Here is a 15725-nt window from a genome sequence, read left to right as displayed (position 1 = left end):
GCTAAATTTCCATTTTTGTGCCGCTAAATTTGCAAATCTATGCCGCTATATCCTGGGGGGTCTGAAGGACCGTGCAGGAACTTCCCTACATTACCTGGAAGCGAAAATGCCAGTAGCCTCACAACTGCTGATTTTTTTTTTTTGGGCTATGTGGCAGTTCTTTAAATATTGCGTTATTGCATCTTAATAAAAATCTGAAGTCTGCTTTAGACTGGTCCTCTGGACTTGCCAGATTTAATAACCTTCTTTCTTACGTATAAAGTTCTACTGAGGATGGTCCCTGCTGGAGGCCTTATCTCCATGTTCTGGGCAAAATCCATCATGGTTACTTTGGTTTATCACTAACATCCCAGGGTTTTAGATACAGTTGTACTTGAATTTGACCAGTTGTACTCCTGGTTTCCAACAGTAGATTCGCTATCAAGGATTATGTCAGTCTAGTTGGAGCTGTACCTTTCAAGAAGAACTGCACTTTATTTACAGTAGGAAAAGGTTGGGCACTTAAGGTTTAGTGAACTGCCTATGATATTGGTTAAACACAGCCACTGGGGTTCAAGGTTTTAGATATGGATTTTGGTTAATTCCAGTGATGTTCGGCTAGTCAGGCAAACTCACTAAAACATCTAGACATCAATGTAAAATATGTAAATTAAGAAGTAAAATGTTTTGGAAGAGATGTCTAGTATTAGCATTACATGCAGCCACTTCCCAATTTATCTTCACCTTTTCCAGAGTCTCGGGGAACAACTAGTGCAACTGCATGTTTGCACAACTGTTTTTGACGGTTATTACTGCTAAATTCCACTGATGGCAAAAGTCTACCAGACTGTGAAATTAGCAGGCGATGTTAAAGATTAAAGCAATACCTTCTATTTTTACCAGAATTCTGTTTAATGGTACAATGTGGTAGAAAGTCTGGTAACTCTATAACTGGGCGTTTCTTTTTCATTCCACACCATTACTGGCTAGGTTAATTAATCTGAGGAACATAGCTGCATTAACGTGTTTTCACATGAGCCATTCACGAGAGGAAATTATTTGAGTTCAGTTGTAAATCCACCTAGTATTGGACAATAACTCCTTCTGTAACAGTCCACAGAATTGTTGAACACAGTTGATTGCCTGGTTGTGCCCCATGTCTGATTTTAAAGATAGCCATATGGGATACATCTAGAGTACGAATTTAAATGTGATTCTTTGACTATTGGTAGTCATGAAAATCATGCATTGATTAAAAGTAGATGCTGTTGCGCTGTAATTTGTAATTTGCTTTCAAAATTAGCAATGTCAGTAGTAACCTGTATATTTCTCCACCCCGGTAGAGCTGATTACTTCAAGAAGAACACATACTTTTTTGTGAGAAGATAAAGATGGCTTACTCTGAAAGAAGTAGCCGAACGGACAGAGGCCCTTCTTCCAACAAATCACGAGACCAGGAACCGTATCATGAGAGACCAAAAAGATCTCAAAATAACCACCGGGAAAAACAGCACGGAGGGAGGGACACTCCACGGGACCAGTTGCACCGAAGCAGAGAGAGTCATCGGCCAGACAGTGCAGACAGGAGAGATCGAACGCCGCATCCTTCAAATGGAAGGTAATCGCCGCAACAAAATATTTGTTGTCATTTATAATAATTAATTGCCAAGAGAAGCTCAAGAAATAAAAGGAGAGACTTGATGGAGACAGCCCTAAAACACAATGCAGGCGCCACCCCTTTTAAGCAATTTACATCCCCTTGAGTTATAGCCGAGTTCAGTTTCTTTTGTATAGGAAGCCTTCTGCCTTTAAAATAGAACACGTGTTTTAAATGTACACATGCAGGATTTACAAGTGGCACATCCAGAATTGAGCAAGGTAGCTCCCTCAGGTTCCTCAATTTAGATGAAGAATATGCCTGGATTTGACCATTCGAAACATACATTGTATCAGTCCTTTATTTATACAATGTTTTGTAATTTTTACAATGTTTTGTTTTCAAAGCATTAACCACAGGTCATTGAATATAATAGAAATTTGACCTATCCTGCATCTAAGCCTAATTAAAATATGGAGTGGAGATGTGGATTCTGCCTTCACATGGTGGAAACCCTTCATTCGCTAGAGATACCAACACAATCAAGTGACATGACAGTGTGGTTATGCTAGCTCTAAGTTGGCTGTAAGCACATGTCCCTTCCACTGTATTCAGGGTACTCAAGATTTCCCCCTCTGAGCTACCATATATGTACAGCTGCGGCTTTGGGGTGAGAAGTGTGGGCTCATGGTATCTCTCAACCTTGAGGGCAGGGGAGCCTCGACAGATGTAAATGTAAATGTCAAATGTAAATGTCAAGGTATTTGTAGAGCACACTGCCACCAAGCGGTTTCCTGGCGCTATTACTCATACCGCTGTGGAACCCTTCCTGGCTTTCCCTATGGTGTGTCCACTCCTGGGTACCCTCAGGGTGAAGCCAGGCATCCTAGCGCTGTTGGGGCCGGTGTAGAGGTTAAGCAAGCTATTGCCCAGAGTTGCAGCGTGGGGCCCATGATTAGAATAGGCACAGAGCCGAGAATTGTCAGGCCCGAGGAAATTGAGCCCAAGACCCGCCGAGGCGGGAATTGAACCCTGGTCCCGGGCCAGAACTCTGCATCAGGGTCTGCCGCTCTAACCATTGAGCCAGACTCCTCCTTCCCTGAGGTGTGAATGTCCAGTTCCTTCTATATGTTCTCTTTTTCCACTGGTTGCTTTTGCACGCCAGGGAAAATCTTGCAGTTTCTTGCCTAAGGTATCCCTAGGACATCTTCTGAAATTATATCTGGCAAATTCGTGTTCAACCAGATGTAATGTCCACCTGGACGAATAAGAACAGCAAACGCAGGTGTGACATGCTGTGTCTGTGACCATTCTGCCTTTCTCACACGGTAAAGGTTGTGCTTCTGCCCATTTGTAAATGGGGCTGTGATTGTGTTGCGATAAATCACAAAGATATTTTAACTTTCAAAAGTAGAAATGGGTATTTTACTGCAGGAAATAGCCCTCCCTTGGGTTCCTCGGCCTAAATATGGTAAGAGATGGAGAAGGGAAATGCACAGACTTTCAGTTTTTCTCAGATTGTTTAATATGCCTGGCAGTGAATATTTAACCGGATGTCAGGATGCAAAACATTGAAGCGGATTTTTGCTGTTTCTTTGTTTAATATAGTTTGTTTTTATATTTAGGTGGTACTGTAAATAATGGTCTCGGATTGCAGTACTTCGTATTTTCTTTGTCTGTGCAACATAAATGCATTCTCTGGAAGCCTAAATACATCTCTACTAGTCTTTCATTTACTGTGACAATAGCTGAGTGTGTCTTTGGTACTTACTGTGTGTGCTCCACAGTGCTCAGCGAGGTATGAACAAGTGTTTTGGGGCCCACCAGGGAGGGGGGGGGGGGGGACAGCTCCGACATGGACTCATTTTAAGGTGTGACAAAGGCCGCTTTATTGGAAGCAGGGGCACCTCACAAAATATCCCTTGGCCTGTGCCGTACAAAACTACACCTCGCTAAATAACATGTTCCTAACAGAACCCACCACCCCCTCCCCTAAACATGGTTCCCCCCAAACAACAACATGACCAATTAGCCAATTTTAACTTGCCTCTCTACCTAACTAAATAAACTGTGGTACTTATCCCCCCCCCCGCCCCCCCGGCAAAAGCAGGCCTCCTAATTCTCCCAGTCCTTGGGTAAAAACCACCACCTAGACGACCGAACAACAGATCAGCACCTGCTCCAGCCCAAGTACCCCATACAGCAAACCCCCTGATGCCGCAGCTCCCAAGAAACTGTCCCCAACCTATCAACACAAAAAACCCCACCCCTGGAAGTACAACCAAACCAGAATCCCCCTACTAGGGACCAACCAAGGGCGGGGGGGCGGGAAAAAAGAAGCAAAGCCCACAGCCCTCTAACTAGCTGCTGTCACTCCCACCGAAATGGTGGTCAGTGACCTAAAATGGCCGGTTATATACCCAAAGAGCCCAAATGCAGCCGAAGCCCAACCAGCCCAAGGAGAAGCCAAGCAGCCCAAAACCAGCCTATTTACTGTGCTGGCTACTCCCCCTCCTCCCCCCGCCCCCCCAAACCCCCTGAGAGGAACAGGCCTCCCTCCGGTCGGGCGCCCCTCCCAAAGCCCTCTTATAAAAGCTATGTAAACCCTTAGATTTTAGGGCAGTGTGGGGCTGCTGTATTTGTAGAGCAGGAGAGCTTTGCATTGACACTGCAGGGTCATCAGAAGATTATGAGCTGAAAAATAAGCGAATAACCTCTCAGCAGTGCCCTTACACTGAAGACTACTCATACACTCATTGGAAGTCCCTTTCTTTAAACACAACAAAAGTTCCTGTGGTTCTCACACCAAAAAAGCCAATACTTAAATGTTTGACTAATTTTTCTTCATCCCTTTTGTCTAGAAAGTGCAGTGCCAACACTATCAGGAATCTGCAGTTCTTTTGCGCACAATCCAACACACAGTATCATCAACATAATGGAGGGCAGGTTTGCTTCACATCAAGCTTCTGTGCGAAAAATTCAGTTTTAGTCAATCCATTATCAAAATTGGATCTATGCAGATACAAAATATCTGGGTAATGGTATGCTTATATTTAAATTAAGAGCTGATTCTCGTCCCTTGCACAACTTCTTCCCCATTTTTTCAACAATGTATGCGTTTCCCTGCAGGACCTTCGATAATCCAAGTAACCAGTTAGGGATGCCCCAATCTTATTAAAGTAGAGAAGAAAATAGTTTGCCCTCAACATACTTTTAAAAACGTGTTACTGTATGTGTCAGTAAAAGGTTCAATATGTGTGCAACAATGATCTGTTTCATAGTACAGAGACCATATTTATTCCCGTGTATTCCAATTTAATTATGAATAACAACATTACTCAAGTGCCATAGTAATAAAAACAGTGACATATTGTATAAGCATCAGAATGGCAATGTGTTATTTGTAAACCATAAAAGTCTAATGTAAAATAGCAAAAATATTACAGAATTCACATAATAGGCAATCTTTCGAGTTTGGATTGTCAACGTTTCAATCACGTCACCATCTGGACTGGTAATACAAGTTAACTGTCATCATTCTGAATAGAAAATAGAATAGGTAATTCATAAAGGCCCTAAATACATTATACATGCCTAAAAAACTTAATACATGTGTGGCCCTGCGTGAAACCTCTTCTCAGCCTAGGTGTGGTTTCTGAAAGAGTTGTACCCCATTGGTTAAAACCAGAATAAAACACAATTCGGTAACGTTGGTATAGTCAACACGCCTAATTAAGCAATATTAGCTCATCATGTGGGATGTATAGTACTGAAAACAAACATGCAGTAAAAAAATACCAGTTAAAGATTTTATGAGCAAGTCATCAGATGATGTAAAATCTATGGGTAGAACGTACAGCAATTGTAAACCAGAAGATTCGGAGTTTACAATTCTAGTATTATTATATACTCCTAAAATGGGTCTGCAAATGGATACCACATTGGAATTTCGAAGGTACATGTTTTGGGCATCCTTGCTTAATTGTAATTCTGTATACATATTTCAGTGGGTGGCAACCAAAGTCTATTTGCAAACCATTAAAAGGTTAGACTCCCAAGTTTGGGTGGTAACCTATTTACAAAAAAAGGAAGGGGTCTTCTTTGGACCCCCTGACACCTTTTGAATTGGAGTACAACTTTCAGTGAAAGTAGTTTGTAGTTCCTGGGACCACTACCAGATCTCACATGCAAAGTTTGAAAAATGTTACCTTTTTTTTGTAATAAGCAAAAAAAGCATCCATTTTCCTTTTTTGAGACCCATTCTGACTCCTTATTTGAGAACCAACTATACCAACCTATTAGTTGGGTCTGCAATGTAAGTTTCAGGTTACAAATTGTAAATGCGTTTTGGGATTAAGAGCAGTGGTAACTATAGCTCTAGGCCTCTAGATATGGGCAGTATATTCTGTAAGGAATAAGGAGGCACTTAATAGAGAACACAGCTTCATTAGTGTGCCTCGCCTCAAAGTGATGTGTTTATTTAAAAAAAGTATTTATTTACTCAGATTTATAGGTTCGCAGAGTCTAAGAAAAAGTTTAAAAACAACAATTAAAAAGGGCAGAGGAACATCATGCAATTTTGAAAGCACGATCAACATAAGAAATGATAGCGCTTTGAATCTTTTTTGTGTTTGAAAAGCTTTATTAGAACAATGAGTAAGACGAAAAAAATTGACAGAAGGAGGGAGTTACAAAATATATAAGTAAAAAGCATAACAATCCTAATGTCAACGGAATGTAATACAAAGCATTTTATAATTTTGAAAGGGAAGAAGGGAAGGGGAGAGAGAAGACAAAGAAACAAGCATTTGCAGTGCAATAGGTCTCGCATTCGGAAAGTTTGAGCTATTGGTATTTTAAATGACAAATTTTATAAGTGTTGGTTTTCAAAATAGCGAAATTAATAGCTTTGTCATTTACAATGCCAATAGTTTTAACTTTCGTAAATGTGACACTTATAGCATTTGTAATGCAATATGTGTTGTATTTACGTGACTTAGATGTATTGATATTACAAATAAAAATGGCTTTTAATTTATGAATAATTAATACTTAAATAAAAGTTATTGTAATTTATAATGGCAACAGCTTTTGTAAATAACTTTTGTGAAGATTATGTTCATTGTGACGAAAATCCAAGAACAGAAGTGAAATATTAAAAAAAATTGTGACATTTGTAATAAAGCTTGAAACATTGAGAGAACATAATTGAACCAGTTGTTGTTGAATGGTTGCACATATTGATGGTGTGGTGGCGCTGAGTGATGTTGTGGTGACGACGAGTGATGCTGTGGCGTTCAGTGATGCTGTGGTAGTGCATAGTGACGTTGCGGTGCCCCTGAGTGATGCTGTGGTGGTGCTGAGTAATGCTGTGGTAATGCGATAGAGTGAGTGCGATAAACAGATAGACGGAGGGCGATAGATAGAGGGAGGGCGATAGATAGACAGATATTTAGAGTGAGTGCGATCGATAGATAGACAGATCGCTAAAATGTATTTGTTACATTGAGTAGAGTGTAATTCTGTTGCGTGTAATTAGGTGGCACTGAGTGGTATTGTTTGGAGTCTATGTTGCATTGAGTGCAGTGTAATTATGTAGCATATAATTATCTGGAACTGAGTGGTATTGTGTGGAGTGTGTGTTGCATTCAGTAGAGTGTAATTATGTGGTGTGTAATTATGTGGCACTGAGTGGTATTTGGAGTGTATGTTGCATTGAGTGCAGTGTTATGTGGCATATAACTATGTGGCACTGAGTGGGATTTGGAGTGTGTGTTGCCTTGAGTGCAGTGTAATTATGTGGCATGTAATTATGTGGCACTGAGTGGTATTTGGAGTGTATGTTGCATTGCAGAGTGTGTTAGGGTGCAGAGTTTGTGTGAGGGTGCAGAGTGTGTGTGAGGGTGCAGAGTGTGTGTGAGGGTGCAGAGTGTGTGTGAGGGTGTAGGGTGTGTGTGAGGGTCCAGGGTGTGTGTGAGGGTGCGGGGTGTGTGTGAGGGTGCGGGGTGTGTGTGAGGGTGCACCCGATGTCAGCACCTAGCTTCCCCTACCTTCACCCAGCAGGGAAGCGTCTTTCCCCAAAGCATTTAGGTTCCACGGTTTTAAGATAGCTTAGTGAGTTAATGCGCCAACTATAGACTTCTGAGTTTAACCCGTGGGACACTGGTTCAAATACTAAAAGGGCCAACCCAGCGTTTCATCTTTCTGAGACTCGTTAAAACGAGCAGAGACGGGCAATAACAGGACATGTGATGTACCAAGCCTTAAATAATCCGCCCCCACCAATCACATTTCTATATCTTTGAGACCCTTGCTCTTTCATTAACTCAATTGAGTGCCCTGCTGCTGAAGCATGTATGTGTGTGTGTATAATCTGCAGGTCACAGATGCACCAGGACAGGCCAATTCATCCTTTCATGTTTCCAACATCGACAAAAGGTGAGCTAGAAAAGTTCAATTACAATACAGAAGGGGCATCATGGAGTAGTGAAATAACACCCAGGTCCCAAAGGCTGTACGGAAATGCAGTTTTGTTAATACCCATCTAAATTGTAAAATTAACTAGTCTTTGAAAATCTACTGTAAACCTAAATCCCAACAAATAGCAGAAAAAAAGTCAGGGTTCGAGACAGCGAAAGTACAGCACGAATATAATTTATTTTTTATTCCAAATTACAAATATAGAACATTCTGTGCGCGCTTTATAAAAATAGAATTCACTTAAAGTGCACTGCACTTACTTTTTGCCTTGGGTGCTTGCTGCCAGCATCTGATTAAGACAGGTCAGCCCGCCTCACACACAGAGCCCATTTACAAATAGAAAATGGTAATTCATGGCACTGGCAAAATGACATTTCGTTATAAATAAACAGCCCTTTTATATTTTGTTCGTGTTGACTGTTAAATACTCCTGGATTTACAACCCCGCATATTTTATGTTTTTGTAATGTTTCAGTGAATATTAACCACAATTTTGCCCAAACTGCTCACGTCCCATCTGTGGGCACTTTGAATTTGAAGCGCCTGGGAAGGCCGCAGTCCCATTCAGCAGTAAGCCTGGAGAAGTAACCACGTTGGGGTGGCAATCATCGTCCTGCTGGTCTCACACCATGCCAGGATCGGTCTCCAGGATGACACCAAGTAAAGGATTGTCCAGTCTGTGTACTATTCACACGTTTGAAACATCAAAAACTAGAATGTCGCAGAAGCGCTGCAGGAATCTCTGCATTCCTCTAATGTGCACAGTTCTCATGTGTGGCACCCTGAACCGCTGCTTCGGTATCCTTCTACGACAGGAGCTTGGCTGTAGTTTATTTCGATAAGGCGAGCAAAGCTCACGCGGTTTCCGGAAGCGGCCGCTAAGAAATGAGCAACTTACGGAAAAGATCATATAAATAGCACTGACCAGTGTTTGACTGACTCTCGATGGAAATGCACAGGGTACTGTTTACTGAGTCAGACTTCCCTTCACACGCACCTCTGAAGGTCCTTAGCTGTGTTTACCGTGTGGGGTGAGGGAGACCACCACCCCGTAGACTGCAGATTCCTGCACAGAATTGCCACTTCGGAGAATGTAGGATGACTGTAGTTTTCATTGTAGTGCTCAATTAGCATGTCAAGTACACAGTAAGGCCTCCAGTGTAGCAAGTGAGCCATAAAACCAGTGTAGCAAGTGAGCCATAAAGGCCCCCGTTCCCTGGTGCGATGGTAAATATTAAACAAGCATTGGGAAAAGGCATTAGATCTGCTCGATCACTATTGTAAAAAAAAAAGCATTGGCAATATGAAATAATTTAAAAAAATAAATAAACACGAGTTGTGCGAGGAAGAGGAGCGAGGGAGAGGGGTGGGCGGTGCGGGTTGTCGCAGCCCTAAAAGGATGTTCTGGCATTGCGCAGAGGGGGGCGGGAGCGGCTTCCTTTGAAGTCTAGTCGGGAGTGGGTCAGTCTGATGCCGAGGCACAGACAAATGGTGGTGTGTGGTGTGGCTGGCGATTATGTGCATCTACTCCCCTGCTTTGCACATGCCCCGGGTCAATCTGTACCGATATGTTCTGGGTATTGTGTTCTGCTGTGACTCTGGTTGGTTGATAGCTTTATTTCAATTGCGGCAGGGGGGGGGGGGCGGGGGGTGGTGTAAGTCGGTGTATGAAAGGTCTGCGTCTTATATCAACTGTATGTGTAGCACACACCAGTGACTTCCAATGTTAAGTCAGGCATGATGGTTTCCCTGAAAACATGTACGTGCGTATTTAGGTGTTTTACATAAAGTGTCTTAGTCGAAGAAATAATGGATGGTGGCAGGCACGTCGGCTACAAGAGAAACACACACTCAAAGAAATTTTTAAAAAAAGCGGCATACAAACACGCAATTGCACAAACATGTATGCACAATGTCATGGCCACACAGAGACCAATTACTGCAGCCCTTAAACAGCGTCAGCAAGGAGAGAAAAAAAATTTGTTTTGCTAATGCTCAGCATCAGGAAACGAGGATAATACTGCAGTGAATGGTAAACATTCCAACAACAAGAAAGAACGCACTGGGAAGGCACCTCCACGGTCAGGGGAAGGCACCTCCACGGTCAGGGGAAGGCACCTCCACGGTCAGGGGAAGGCACCTCCACGGTCAGGGGAAGGCACCTCCACGGTCAGGGGGTTGTTCGGAGGGGGGAGGGGAGGGGGTGCCTACAGGAGAGACCTTGATAGCATGCAGGGGCAGGGGCCTTTCATCATCCAGAGGTATTTTGGGTTGGGGGGCAGGGAGGCGGGCACTGTGAGAACAGGGAGGGGTTCGAGCGAGGTCTGTTCCAAGAGGGGACAAAAAAATAAACGAGACGCATGGGGAGCAGTAGCCTTCGATGTGCCGGCCGTGCAGTGAATAATTAGGGGAGAGAGAGGGGAGGTGCTGGGGAACAGATGGCCGTGAAGCAGGGGGCGGGGCAGCGGAACCCTTTGTAGTGGCCTGGCGGCCGTGAAAGGAGAAATGCTGCTGCCAGGGGGAAGGCTCGTGCATGAGAGCAGGTCACGTGATTGTGATTCACGTGAACTGTCCAAAATCCTCTGGGGCCTGAAGTTTGGTTTAGCTGCATTAGGGCTCTTTTCCTATTCCTGCGGAATAGGAAAGGGGTGAGCTCTAAAAAGGGGGGGGGTAAGAAAGAGAGGGAAGGAAAAGTCAAAGAAGTGCTCAAAGAGGCAAATGTAATAAAGGCAACCTGTAAAAAGCTTTAAAAAGATCTTTGGGAAAATTCAAGAGAAGTATAAAACATCATCAGAAATAAGAACAATAATATTAGAATATTAATGTGAGCATAACAGAGGATAAACCATCTAAGGGGGTTTAAAATTCTCATAGCTAGTAAGTAAAGGTGTCTTGTTTATGGCCAAACAATCTAAATAAGCAGTAAGAGGGAGCCAAAAAGTCAACATTACGAGGAGGTTTACAAGAGGAGGCAAAGAAAATATCAAACCTATGAAAGTGACGAATGCCACCAATGTTGCATGGAAACATTTGTAAGAGCCTTCCAATTGAAGGAAATATGTTGAAAGACAAGTGCAAGCATAAGATTAATGAGACCAGAGGAGTGTGACGGCAAATCAAGTGCATCTGAAAGGCTGCCTAGGAAAAGGATAGAGGGTGAGTATGAAATAGAGATGGAAAATATTTGAGAGATAAAGTCCAACAGGAAGAATCAGAAGAAGGGGAAAAGCGAGAAAGAGGAGAGCGATAAAGTCTGTGATATAGAAAAAAGAGAGACTGAGTAAGAGAGGCAGATCGGGAAACTTTCAAGGATTTGAACCAGAGTCTATCCCAAAGGGAGGTGGGCCACACACAACCTAGATCGGACTCCCAAGCGAGTTCAAGTTCGGACTTAGGACGGTCCGGGTTAGGAGAAGAAAAGAACTTGTAAATAAAAGACGCTTTGGGAAGAGTAGAAGGGGGAACAAGTGATGATGGAGAGAGAGCGTAATAACGCTCCAGAATCACTCCCATAAGAAGAGTATATTTATGCAAAAATGAGCGAGGACAGGAGAACTGAAGCTGAATAAGAGGAAATGGACAATGAATGGTTCCATCAAAAAGATGATGAATCCAAATAATACCTATCCGTCTCCAAGAGTTCCAGAAAATGGGTCTATTATTGATAAGAATAAGCGAGTTATACCAAATAGGTTGTTGTAAAAAGGACTCATGTGAAATAGGGGAGAGGGAGACCAGAGGGCGTAAAAGAGAAGAGGTGTGTTTAAACAACGGGAAGGAGTCCTAAGGGGATTTGGATGAAAAACTGATTAGGTCGTCAAAAGAGAAAGGTAATAAAAAAGTATGTTCAATAGAAAGCCAAAGAGGAGACTTCACGGGAAAGACAAAGGGAAGCTTGACGGAGGGAAAAGGATTTATGATAAACGCAGAAGTCAGGGAAATTAACACCACCATTGGATTTGGGACGACAAAGTGAAAGGAGGGAGATCCTAGACCTTTTGCCTTTCCAAAGAAATTTCGAGATAGAAGAGTCAAGAAGCTTAACATAAAGAGCGGGAATATGGACGGGAAGCATAGACAGTCTATAAATAATAATGGGAGCAATCATCATTTTGATAGTCCAATCTACCCCACCACGTTAGAAAAAGCGGATTCCAAGAGGAAAACGATTGATCGATGCGAGAAAGGGCAGCGGACATATTCATTTTGACAGAAGAGGCAATAGAATTAGAGAACCAAATCCCAAGATATTTGTTCTTGGTACTATTCCAGGCAAAACCAGTAGAAGCAAAGAAATGAGGAAGACAGAACTTCGTTAAGGGAAGGATTTCTGTTTTCTCAGAATTAATCTTGTAACTGGAGACAAGGGAAAACTTATCAAATTCAGCTAATAGCGGGGGGATGGAGGATTCCGGGTCTAAAATAAACAAAAGAATATCGTTGGCGTAAGAGGAGAGTTTTAACTGGTTAGCATCATAGGGAAAGCCAGGGATGGAATCATTCTGGCGAATGGAGGCTAAAAAGGGTTCAAGGGCCAAAACAAAAAGAAGCGGCGAGAGAGGGCAGCCTTGCCGAACACCTTTGAAGGTTGAAAGAGGAGGAGAGATGGCCATTAACCAGAACAGAAGCTTTGGGGGAAGAATATAATAAGGAAACAAGAGAAATAAATTTAGGACCAAAGCCATGCCAAGTAAGAGAAGCAAATAAGAAAGACCAATCCACTCGGTCAAAAGCTTTTTCAGCATCAACTGAGATGGCGGCTAGAGGAAGCGACAGGAAGGGGGCTTTATTCAAGACATTGAGAAAAAGACGAGAATTATCTGATGTAAGCCTGCCCTTGATAAACCCGCACTGTTCCTTTCCAATGAGATGTGGCATAAAGGAGTCTAATCGTAAAGCAAGAAGTTTAGCAAATAGTTTATAGTCGACATTAACTAACGAAATAGGGCGGTAATTCTTAGAAAATTTTGGGTCTCTACCTTCCTTCGGGATCAAGCAAATAGTGGCATCTTGAAAAGTACCTGCAGCAGAACCTGAAGATACAAAAGACTGGAAAAGTGTTAAAGTCTGGGGAGGAGGATATCGGAGAAGTGTAAATAGAATTCCAATGGGAACCCATCAGGACCGGGAGTTTTACCTTTAGTAAGAGAGGAAAGCGCCTTAGAAAGTTCCTGAAGGGTAAGATCAAGGTCCACAGCGGCAAAGTTAATATTAGGGGCAGAAGGCTTAGGAAGATCTTAAAAATAAGAATGAAGCATAGAAGGAGAAGGCGGAGATTCAGGAGTATAGAGGTGCTTGTAGAAAAGTTGGAACTGCTCAAGAATTTTACCTGTTTCATGAAGAAGAGTTATCAGATGAGAAAATAGACTCAATACAAGTACGTTCCTTACGGGACTTAAGATAATTAGCTAAAAGTTTGCCAGATTTATTACGGCCCCCGTCATATCAAGCACTACTGCGAAGAATTATAGACGAGGCATTGTATGTAGATAACTTATTAAAGGAAATTTTGGCATGTAGAAGATCTGGCGACATACACTTAGCAGAGGAGGTATAGTGCTGATGCTCTAGTTTTTTAATATGGGCAGACAGGCTTTCCGTTTCTGATGAAACTTTTTCTTTTTCTGGGAAACTAAATTAATAATAAATCCTCTTGCTGTCACCTTGAAAGAGTCCCAAAGAGTATGAGGGGAGATATCGGGAGTGGCGTTGGTAAGAAAAAAGTCATTGGTAAAAGTACGTAAGGAGGAGGAAAAGATCAGGTCAGTAAGAAGCGAAGAGTTAAAGCGCCAACGAGAGGATTTGGGGCGAGGGGGAAGTAAGTCAATATCTGTAATAATGGGAGCATGGTCAGAAATTACAATAGGCTCAATAGAAGAAGACAGAAGATTCTGAGTGAGAGAGAGAGAAAAAGGTAATCCAGTCTAGAAAAAGACGCATGAGGATGAGAGAAAAAAAGAGTAGTCAAGGGTATCTGGATGTGTGAGTCACCAGGAGTCTGAAAGGTTAGCTTGGAAAATAGTGTCTAGAAATTGCTTATGAGACTTATGTGGGGCAAAGCGAACTGTGGATTTACGATCTAGAAAGGGATCACCAACTTGGTTACAATCGCCACCTAAAAGGAAAAAATCATCTTTGTGTTGTGTGCACTTGCTTGTAATGACCGGCCAAAACACACAATCTGGTTGGGTAGGGCCATAAACATTGAAGACAGTCAAGGGAATAGAATTAAGCAACAATTTGGCTAAAATCCAACGACCCTCCGAAACCTTCTCCTCAAGCAAAACTTTACACTTAAGTTTCTTATGTACCAAAATGGCAACCCCGTTCTTTTTGTTATCCGTTGGCAAAAACAAAACATTACCCACCCAACTCCTCTTCAATTTAAGGGATTCTACGTCATTGAGGTGAGTTTCTTGTAAAAGAACAATATCAGGGGAATAGGAATATAAGTGAGAAAGTATACTCAGTCTTTTAATGGGATTAATAAAACCGTTAACATTCCAAGATATAACTCTGAATTGTCAAACAGGGAAGATGTGGTAAATAAAACACGACAAACGGGAACATTGGGAATACAGCAAATAGACTCAAGAAATAAACGAAGAAGAAGTTGCAAAAAGAAGAACTTAGGGAAAATAGAAAAGAAGAAGGATAAACGTCTCGAAAGAAGAAAAGGCAAAACCAAAGAAGAACGAAAAGGAGATCAGGAAAGAAGCCTACAGAGACAAGGAAAGAAAGTAGATAGGGATGAAGGAAGCCAAGGTCCAGGAGAAGAAAAGACAAAGAAAGGAAAGAGAGAGAAAAATAGGGAAATGATAGGGAGAAGGAACAGCACAAATCCAGAAGGATGACTGCAAAGAACATACCTGAGGAGAAGGTACAAAAGGAGAGTGGGGAAATCGCAACGCTTAACAAGATGGACCAGCCGAAGAGCAGGGATGCGGCCACACCGGGACATCATAGGACTACAGGATGGGATTCACAAGGAGGATGGAACAAGGGATACAAATCTGTGGGAGGGAAGGAAAATGTTAGAACTGAATTGAGGACAATGAAACACAATATGAAAGAAACAACAAATCACAAAAATAAAATGGTAAACGAGAATAAGTGAAATACAATTCAAGAGCACAAGTGGAACACATAAGTGCAAGGGAACACCATACAGAGCAATAATGAACAAGTAAGCAAGGGGACATGGAGAAGCAATACAAAAATGTCAAGGAACGTCCAAAAAACATCCAAAAAACGTCAAAAAGCAGATTAGCCAGATGGGGAGGAGGAAGTATCCATGCCACTGTTGCTTTGCAGAAGAATGAAGTTGTTAAGCTCACCAGGATCTTGAAAGGTCCAGGTCTTATTTTGATGAGTGACTCTTAAGATGCATGGATGGAACAGTCCATAACAAGCACCCAGGGATCGCAGGGAAGGACGAAGAGAAAGGAATTCTTTCTGTCTCAAAGCTGTAGCATTAGAAACATCCTGAGCAAGAAACACACGTTGACCCAACCAGGAAACTTGGCGCTTAGCTCTGGCTGCAGAGAGGATCGAAAGGAGATCAGCGAATTTTAAAAAGAGAATGATAACTCCTTGTGGTTTTGTAGAGGAGGCTAAGCAATGACCAAGTCTATGGGCTCTTTGAATACTGATGGAAGTAGATGGCGGC

The 15725-nt window shown here is 42.3% G+C and overlaps 1 protein-coding gene across 2 annotated transcripts in view; it reads left to right on the top strand.

The window, feature by feature from the left end:
• LOC147722748 (MARVEL domain-containing protein 3-like) overlaps positions 1-15725 on the top strand; it is a 300764-nt gene that overhangs the window by 111543 nt on the left and 173496 nt on the right. For both annotated transcript variants that reach the window (XM_086965216.1, XM_086965217.1), the window contains exon 2: positions 1323-1597. In XM_086965216.1, the coding sequence (XP_086821342.1) occupies positions 1371-1597 (227 nt within the window). In that variant the 5' untranslated portion in view covers positions 1323-1370. The remainder of the gene's footprint in view (positions 1-1322; positions 1598-15725) is intronic.

This window comes from Lissotriton vulgaris, chromosome 4_1, assembly GCF_964263255.1.
Source record: "Lissotriton vulgaris chromosome 4_1, aLisVul1.2, whole genome shotgun sequence".
Classification (NCBI taxonomy): Eukaryota; Metazoa; Chordata; class Amphibia; order Caudata; family Salamandridae; genus Lissotriton; species Lissotriton vulgaris.
This window is presented reverse-complemented; position numbering and strand designations above follow the sequence as displayed.